Consider the following 9653-nt stretch of genomic DNA (forward strand, 5'->3'; position numbering starts at 1 on the left):
TTACCAAATTAAAGCACAGTTCCTTACCAAATAAACAACATCAAAACAACATTGTAAAGCAACATACCAATACCAAGCACATACACTAACGGGTCACATTGAAACAACAAATCTCCCTCTCTTTCTATACCATATTATACCCACCCTTCCCCATAAACACTTCAAATAAGGGAAAAAAAAGAAGAAGGTAAAACTAAGTGAAAAAATAATTAGTTCCTCAGATGATCTTCATTGAGGACCGCAACATATACCCCCGACCCCATCTAGCAACAAATAGAAAGTAGGAAAAAAAAGAGACATGGTCATTATATATACATACAATAAAGTCGAACTTTCTAAGTTCGGAAGTTTAATTCTTCTCCGAAGGATCCTCAATATTTTCAACTAAAACTAACCTTGATCCATAGTACTGCGTAGGTGATTGTGACAATGATGATTATACCCAAGTCGATGAGATGAAGATCAGGATCCGAGGTTCCTCTCAGCGCAATTAGTGAGTCGACTCAACCTTGATAATAAAACTAACAGGCTGATCTTTTGCTGCTGACATGATCGCTCCGATCCAAGCTCCTCTCAACTTTGCTTCAATGAAATATCTTTCTCTTTTTTCTTTTTTTCTTTTTCTTTTTCAGACTTAACTTTTGAAACCCCGCCCCACTGTGACCATAAAATTCACTGAAAAACAGGAGTAATCAACAGAAACCTAAGTAACCAGCAATGACCCAGATAAGATGACTAAAAAGAAGGGAGACAAATGGAAAATGATTTTTGGTTATGCTAGATCAGAGAAGTGACGGAAGACCCGAGGTTTCCCGGATCATTCCAACCACCAATATTGGTTGCATTCCAGTAAAGGGAAGGATCCGACAGGCTGATTTGCTCCATTTGGTTCTGGCAAGAACCATTCCAATTCAACCTGTGTTGGCCGTTTTCTACTTTCACTTCTTTCATGGCAATCTGATGAGCTTCACTATTACCCATTATTTGCAAGCCTTCAAATGGTGCTGAGCTTTGGAAATGATTGTGTGCGCGAGTGTCTTTGATACCATCATTGATGAAATTTTGTTGCTGAAAGCTAGAGGCAAGCAGGGAAGCGATGGTTGGAGTAGTGGTAGTAGTAGAAGCTGAGGAGCCGAAGATGGAATTATAACTTGAGAGGAGCGAGTTTGATGTAACCACATCTTGGATTTTCTTAGCACGATTAAACCCATTTCGGTAATCATGATTTTCACCAGCAATATCATTAGTCATAATTCCAGAGGAAAACCCTAGTCCAAGAGCACTCAGCTGGGGCTGTAGATCATAATTACCAGAAACAGTTTCCACATTGGAAACTCCGGGATTGAATCTGGAAAATGGAAGACTCATATCAGAAGAATTACGGGCTAACCCATAAAACACAGGATTGATATGATGTGTTGTAGTTGAAGATATATCAATGTGTGGTTGAGATGGAGGATCTGGATTTGCACTATGAGCTGAAGAAGAAGCGCCATCAGTGGCAGAAGCTGCAGGCCTCTTCACGCGCTTGTTTTTCCTGCACCCACCGCCTACAGGAACGTTTCTCAGGGTACCACCTCTTGTCCAGTACCGCTTGCAGGCCTTGCAGAAGTGCCTAGGCTGAGACAAGCTGTAGTTATTGTAGTAACAGAACTTTCTGTTAGATGAATCGCAGCGAGGACACCTGAGTGCTTGCTGCTGTGGCTGCTGCTGCTGCTGTTGTTGTGGTTGGTCTAGAACTAATTTTTCCATCACCCTACCCGTAGAAGCCATCAAGCCGTTTCGATCATCTATTTGATTCTGCACAGGGAAAAAGAAAAGAGAGAGCTTGAAGTGGCGTTTTAGGGTAAAATAACCACACAGGAGACATATTCTCTTCCAAAAGCATAGCAACAAAAATGAGGGTAGGGGTCATGTTCTGTCTAATAATTGAGAGAGAGAGAGACGGTGGCAGAGAGAGGAAGAGAGAGAATAACCTGTGACCATTCGTTTGTAGTTGGAGGGATGTCTACCATCTTCTCACAGTTACCCAACATTTTCTGATCTCTCAAAGGAATCGTTGAAACAAAGAGTAAATAGACAAAGAGCAGGTGGGGACGTGAGTCTTTCTTGCCGGGGTTGAAATATTACGAGTACGAGATCAGGCCGGGGGAGGGAGAGAGGGAGAGAGAGGGAGAGGATTATTTAGTATAGAATTACTTTGCAACTACAATCTTTTAAACCTAATTTCACGTGATGGGCGCTGGTCCAAAATCGAATTTGAGTAGATCATCATTATTTTAAGAGGATTTGAATAATGAAAAGAATATAGACATTCGAAATTCAAGAAGAAGACGGGGAGATAAAGTAACGTTAGAGGTGAATCTTGGGGAGAAGTTCAAGAAAGAAAGAGCATTAATATACGTGATGAGAGACTGACTACACATTCCCGCATCACTACGTCGTTAAATTCCTTTGTACAGATTGAGATGTCGATAGATAAAGAGAGGGAATCCCTAAGATCAGCTAGCTAGCTCTAGCTCAATACCCGATGCTGTCACACACGGCAAATCCCACTTCTACTTTATTTATCCGCTCACCATCATATATTCGATCTACACCACCCATTTCAATTATTTAATTATTTGAAACTATCCTAATTATTAAGATATATAATAAATAATAATATATATATATTTTTTAATTTAAATCTTTAAGATAAATAATAATTCTACATAATATTAAAGTAGAGATTCTGATGAGTTCGAATTTCGACTCCACATTCTATTCTATTTAATTAAATATTTCATGTATTTAGCTACCCATTAAGGTGGAGTCTAATCCACACGTAATGAGAAGTGTTAAGATATAAAATAAATAATAAAATTTACATCTTTTTATCAGCTTTAACTGATTGTCTATTAACCCCAATTAATTTCTTTCTGTGCTTGAGTATACCATTCTTCAGTACTGTACCCTTATTTCATCGTCACAATAAAGTCTTAGCTTTATCAATTATCACAGTCGGACGATCGAGACCCATGCAGCTTAATTACCGTATTTATTTGATGTTCACTGAATTTGTAGAAAAAATACGTTAGAGATATGAATAAATATAACGGTTTTAAAAGAATTTTAATGAAAATATTAACTAATGCGCTTTTAACTTGAGGGAAATTCCTTGTAGTCTCGACGTTCTAATAGAATGTCTAAACTACATATTTTATATTCTAAAAAATTAGTCAATATAATTAAATCAACCTAGTCATTAAAATATTATAAAGAGTAATAATTTTTATTTTTCAAACAATGTGAAATCTTATATTACATTAATACGTATTATTATCTTTATCATATAGAGTATCGTATTCTTCCTTTCCGAACTGTACATCCTGATATTAGTTGGAATTTTATTTTCGGACATCCGGCGCCATTTGAATAAACAATTATACAATTTGTACAAGTTTAATACAAATTGGATAAACAATTTGATTGGTAGACTCCCATAAATTATAGGTTATATAGATTAGACATGAGATGTTCCGTTTAAGAGAGAGAGAGAGAGAATCAAATTGAGCTGCTTTTGCACTATGGATTTATGAATTTGTTTACGGTACGCACTATGTCGCTTTTGGACTAATATTGATGGTTTATGATACTTTTACTTAAACAATATTATAGATGACTATTAGGGCGGAGACGAGCTGGAGGATGAAGAAGAAGAAAGGTAGAGAGAGACTTCATTTTTTGTCATAAAGGACAGCAAAATTTCCAAAACGAAAAGACAGATCTAGATGTATCCCCAAGTGGCAGTCCACGTCTCAGATAGAAAACATAGGAAGACCACGCTCTGTTTCGCAATGGCTAACTAGTCTTTCTGCATCATATGTCTGCTTCTTTCACCCAGTTTGGCCTGTAAAAAAAATGACAAACCAATTAAATATAAGAGAAAAAGAAACCGTTAATGGCTTCTGGGGGAGAGAGAGAGTGGAGCCCTGAGGCGCAGAACCATGTGGTGGGCAGCTCAGCTGCTGAGGAAAAAGAAGAAAAAGCGAAGAAGAGTTTGGGGAACAAACGGATTTTGTAGTCCCCCAAGGGATCTTCTCCTCCACCCTACATCACATCATTATTCTTCCACAGATCATCTCTGATGATGATCTGCTTCTTGAGCTTTAACTTAATCTTTAATTGGTAACAAAAATATTAACTGTCAGATTGCTCGCTCTTTACAATTAAGATCGAACATAAGATTTTTAATTACTATTCTTAATTGGAGTGTGGAGAAGTGTACGATATGTAAACTTGCAGCAGGTTAAAAAGTATATAATTTATTGGCATGCATGTTGGATCATATTCCTTGCAGAGACATGATGCTTGTCCACCTAATATGAATAGGTCTATAGTGGGCGTAGGAGGACTCAGTACTTAGTAACAACAACTGGTTACGTACGATCGATTATGGAAACAATATTGCTATTTCTAATTCCTGCAAAGAACGGGGTCGACTGGGGCCAAGTTACAGTGGAAAAGATGCAAAGGAACGATTCAGTAGTCCATTCAAGGAATGCATATCTAAAACAGGGTACAGTAATACTACTGGTTAAGTTAACCTAATTTTTTGTAATTATGTTACTTATTGCCTGTTTGGATTGAGAGATTACTCATCTTCTTATTATTTATTATTATTCATTAATTTTAACTCATAAATTTTATTATTATTTACGAATCATCTAAACTCATCTCATTTTATTTTTAAATTCAAACGAGATATTTATGTAAACGAAGGTAGAGAGGCATATTGGCTATTGGAATGAGTCAAATTTTGAGACGTGGATGTGGAGGTGCAGGTGGGCCCTATCCACCCACACCAGTCACCACCCCACCACCACCACCGAGTAAGAGATTCCAATTTGGCAAGCATGAAAGAAACCCAACGTGCACGATAAAGGTAATAAGTCTGCAATTTTAGAGAGAGAGAGAGAGAGAGAGTTTGGGGCCTAGCTTAGGGGGGACCAGACCAAAGCATCAAATCCAAGCCAACTGTATCCATCAGAGGCTGACCATATTGCACCCAAAAACAATGTGCAGAGACAAAGATTCACTCTACATTTAGTATAGCTTCTTTTTATTCTCGCCGCTTACAGTGTTTTAAAGATAGCATTGCCCTCTTAAAAGCTATATATATATATATATATATAGAACTAGGGCAAACTCGAAATTTGGTTCAGTACTTGAACGATGAAAATTTAATACATTCGTAATTTTGTTGAATGTACAGAGGCAGCCGCAATATAAAAATTATTTATCTGTGATCAACTTTTTTTATTAAGATAATTATTTTTTATTAAAATGAATGTACTCTCGTGATAAATAATTAGTTTCATTACAAATAATTTATTGTTCATTTTTTTGCGTGCAGGGTTTTAGTAATTTCAGATATTGGATAATATGAATGGATTCTTTCGATCGATCGATGGCCATCTATATATATATCGCAGACTTATCCATCATGTACCTGCTGCATGTACTACATATACGTAATATTGTTGTATGAACGTGGCGATGGGTGTTAGATATTTTAATATGAACATTAATAAATAGATCTTAAATTTTATATGATCCACAATAATAAACAATAATAGTGAAAGACGTACTTTTTTCCATCTGTTTGATGAAGAAATGAATCTGGCTATGAGAGAAGGATCATCCTAGCAACTTGGCCTCACTAGTGTCTCTCGATGGCTAGAGGCACTCTAATATTGTAGGTGAGAACCCTTTAACCCCTCAGTCCTATTTATAGATTTCTGGCCATCATAAAATCTAAGTCTTTGAGTCAGACTATAATTAGAGATAAGAGTTAATCTTATCTCTTAGGAGTTTAAATCTCATTATAACTCTAACAATTATTTAAAACTCTATCAGATATGGGTGAGTGGGACATAGAGTTCAAATAGAACTCTTACATTCTCCCACTTGGCCCATACGCCCATAAATGATATTTTCCGTTCATGAGTTTATTACAGAAAATTAACCATACTGCGCAAATTCATTTCCTGAAATTTTTCATAACTTAATTTACATTTCAAGAGTTCCGTAATATCAATGTCAAACTAGATACTAATGCGAGTCATGGCGGTCCTCTGTTATATAATCAACAAATTCCCTTCCATGTACCACAACATCAGTAACTTAATTTAACATGATCTTTGATTGGGATAATTAAGGCTAATGCTATAATGCCTTGGGTTCCAATTCATGTCTATTGTTGACATTATCTTGTCATCATTCATCCACATCATTTAATGTACGTATAAAGTGAAAAGACAAGAAAACAGAAACAAAATAACCATAATAGATATCATTAAGTGTCAAAATAGAATTCAAAACATTTACAAGCTCGTTAACATGTTCATATCATAAGACCCATTCTATCAACATGTTCCTTAAATAGCTTTGCTACTAGACCCTTTGTTAATGGGTCTGCTATCATAAGCATAGTACTAATATGTTCTATGGACACTGTTTGTTTCTGTACTTCCTCCTTAACGCTTAGGTATTTGAGCTCCATGTGCTTGGCACATTTAGAATACCTATCGTTCTTGGAAAAAAATACTGCAGAGGAATTATCACAATAAATTCTCAGCAGCCTGGCTATAAAGTCGATAACTCCAAGCCCTGAAATAAAGTTCCTCAGCCATAAACCATGTACTGTGGCCTCAAAGCATGCAACAAACTCAGCCTCCATTGTAGATGAAGCAGTGATGGTTTGCTTTATACTTCTCCATGAGATCGCTCCACCAGCTAGCAGGAAAACATAACCTGAAGTGGATTTCCTGCTATCAGAGCAACCAGCAAAATCAGAGTCTGAGTATCCAGTTACCTCCAAAATGTCAGTTCTTCTGAAGGTAAGCTGGTAGTCCTTAGTTCCTTGCAAATATCGCAATACCCTCTTTGCTGCTTTCCAATGAGACATCCCTGGGTTACTTTGGTAGCGCCCAAGCATGCCAACTGCAAAACTAATATCTGGCCTCGTGCAAATCTGTGCATATATCAAGCTCCCCACGACTGATGCATCGGGATTTTTGCCATCTCTTTGCGCTCCCACTCATTTTTAGGACACTGAGATAGGCTAAACTTATCACCTTTTGATATTGGAGTGTCCAGTGATGAACAACTTTTCATGCCAAATCTCTCAAGAACTCTTTCTATGTAACTTTTCTGAGACAAACCCAACAGTCCTTGTTTTCGATCTCGAAAAATTTCGATTCCGATCACAAAAGATGCCTCACCCATATCTTTCATTTCAAAGTTCTTAAAGAGAAAACCCTTGGTTTCATAAAGTAAGCCAAGATCACTGCTAGCTAACAAGATATCATCAACATACAGAATCAAAATTATGAACTTACTCCTACTGACCTTTAGGTATATACATCGATCAACAATGTTTTCTTTAAATCCAAAGGCAGTAATGGTATCATTGAACTTTAAGTACCATTGTCAGGAAGCTTGCTTAAGCCCGTATATTGATTTCTTAAGCTTACATACTAGGTGATTTTTGCCCTTTTCTGAGTAGCCTTCTAGCTGCTCCATGTAGACCTCTTCATCTAAACTTCCATTTAAAAATGTTGTTTTCACATCCATCTGGTGTAACTCTAAATCATAATGAGCCACCAATGCTATGATGATCCCGAAAGAGTCCTTTTTAGATACTGGAGAAAAGGTCTCTTTGTAATCAATGCCTTCTTTCTGAGTGAAACCCTTAGCAACAAGTCTGGCCTTATATCGTTCAATATTGCCTTTTGAGTCACGTTTGGTCTTAAGGACCCATTTACACCCGACTCTTTTACTCCCTTCAGGCAATTCAACGAGATCCCAGACTTGATTTTGATCCATGGATTTCAATTCTTCTTTCATGGCATCAACCTATTTACTAGAATCATTTCCGTGTATAGCTTGTGAAAATGTTAGTGGATCTTTACTTGTCCCAATGTCAAATTCAGATTCCTGGAGATACACCACATAGTCTGTTGAAATAGCAGGTCTTCGATCTCTCTGAGACCTGCGTAAGACAACCTGTTCTGGTGACTCCGAACTTGGTTCGTCAGTAATATTATCATTCTGAGATGGATAATCATTTACATGTTCCAATGTATCATCGTGATGATCAATTAGAGGAACTATTATCCTTTCTGAGGATGTAGGTATAGGGACATCTATCCGTACTTCCTCAATTATCACATCTCTGGGTTCAATTCTCCCACTGATCTCACCAAATTCAATGAATTTAGCATTCCCTGTTTCCACTATTCTCGGACTGTGATTAGGACAGTAAAACCTATACCCTTTGGATCTCTCTGGGTACCCAATAAAGTACCCGCTTATAGTTCTAGGATCCAATTTCCTTTCATGTGGATTGTAAAGTCTCGCTTCGGCTAGGCAACCCCAAACATGCATGTGCCTTAAACTTGGTGTCCTACCAGTCCATAGCTCGAAAGGAGTTTTTGGAACTGACTTACTAGGAACTCGGTTTAAGATATGCATTGCCGTCTTAATAGCTTCACCCCACAGTGATTTGGGTAAGGTAGTATTGCTTACCATACTTCTGACCATATCTAATAAGGTCCGATTATGCCTTTCAGCAACACCGTTCTGCTGTGGCGTCCCAGGCATCGTATATTGTGCAACAATGCCACGCTGTTCAAGAAGTTTGGCGAATGGGCCAGGGTTACGGCCCGATTCATCATACTTTCCATAATATTCTCCACCTCGATCCGACCTGATGATTTTCACTTTTTTGTCTAACTGCCTTTCCACCTCCATGAGAAATACCTCAAGTACTGAAACAACTTGAGATTTCTCATGTAATAGGTAGATATATCCAAACCGTGAAAAATCATCAATAAAGGTGATAAAATATTTTTCTCCACCAAAACATTCAGTGGAGAATGGTCCACATATATCAGTGTGAATTATTTCAAGAAGCCATTTACTTCTTGTGGCACCTTTCTTAGTATGTTTGGTTTGCTTTCCTTTAATGCAATCCACACACACTTCAAGATTAGTAAAATCAAGATACGGAAGTATCCCTTCTTTTACTAATCTTTGTAACCGTTCTTTGGAGATATGTCCCAATCTTTTATGCCACAAGTCATAAGAATTTTCATTCATAATGTTTCTTTTAGTTCCAATACATGTTTCATGGTACTGAGTATAGGTATTTTTAATAAATGTATTATCGAGGCAAAGTCGATAAAGACCATCGGAAAGAAATCCAGAACCAATAGATAAATCATTTCGAAATAAATTGAAACTACCATTATGGAACGAAAAAGAATAACCATCAGTATCTAGTCTAGATAAGGAAATCAAATTACGCCTCACAGAAGGCACATATACTGTGTTATGAAGGTCTAAATATTGACCGGTACTTAAAACCAAACGAAAAGTTCCTATGGCTAAAACTTCAGCCTTATTATCGTTTCCCATAAAGATAAATCGTTCACTGGGGCTTGGTGTTTGGCTTGTAAGGTATTCCTGCATGGTTATAGAAACATGAACATTAGCACCTGAATCTAACCACCAAGAGTTAGTGGGAACATTTACAAGGTTTGATTCAAAACATACAAAGGCAAGTGACTTACCTTTCTTTTCAAACCAAGCCTTACGTTTCGGAT

The 9653-nt window shown here is 37.2% G+C and overlaps 1 protein-coding gene across 1 annotated transcript; it reads right to left on the bottom strand.

Moving 5' to 3' along the window:
* Positions 1-54: 54 nt before the first annotated feature.
* LOC121266835 (dof zinc finger protein DOF1.4-like) lies at positions 55-2297 on the bottom strand. The gene is made up of 2 exons (XM_041170666.1): positions 1977-2297; positions 55-1800 (listed from the first exon to the last, which is right to left on the bottom strand). The coding sequence occupies exons 1-2, from the start codon at positions 2034-2036 to the stop codon at positions 778-780; spliced, it is 1083 nt and encodes a 360-aa protein (XP_041026600.1). The 5' UTR covers positions 2037-2297; the 3' UTR covers positions 55-777.
* Between the last annotated feature and the right edge of the window lie 7356 nt (positions 2298-9653).

This window comes from Juglans microcarpa x Juglans regia, chromosome 5S (assembly GCF_004785595.1).
Source record: "Juglans microcarpa x Juglans regia isolate MS1-56 chromosome 5S, Jm3101_v1.0, whole genome shotgun sequence".
Taxonomy (NCBI): domain Eukaryota; kingdom Viridiplantae; phylum Streptophyta; class Magnoliopsida; order Fagales; family Juglandaceae; genus Juglans; species Juglans microcarpa x Juglans regia.

What these genes read in the sequence shown, in the direction of transcription:
- LOC121266835 (XM_041170666.1), bottom strand. Translation starts at nt 2,036, where the DNA reads ATGTTGGGTAACTGTGAGAAGATGGTAGACATCCCTCCAACTACAAAC. An exon ending in CTACAAACGAATGGTCACAG is followed by an intron (nt 1,801 to 1,976) that starts GTTATTCTCTCT and finishes TTCCCTGTGCAG; the next exon opens with AATCAAATAGATGATCGAAA.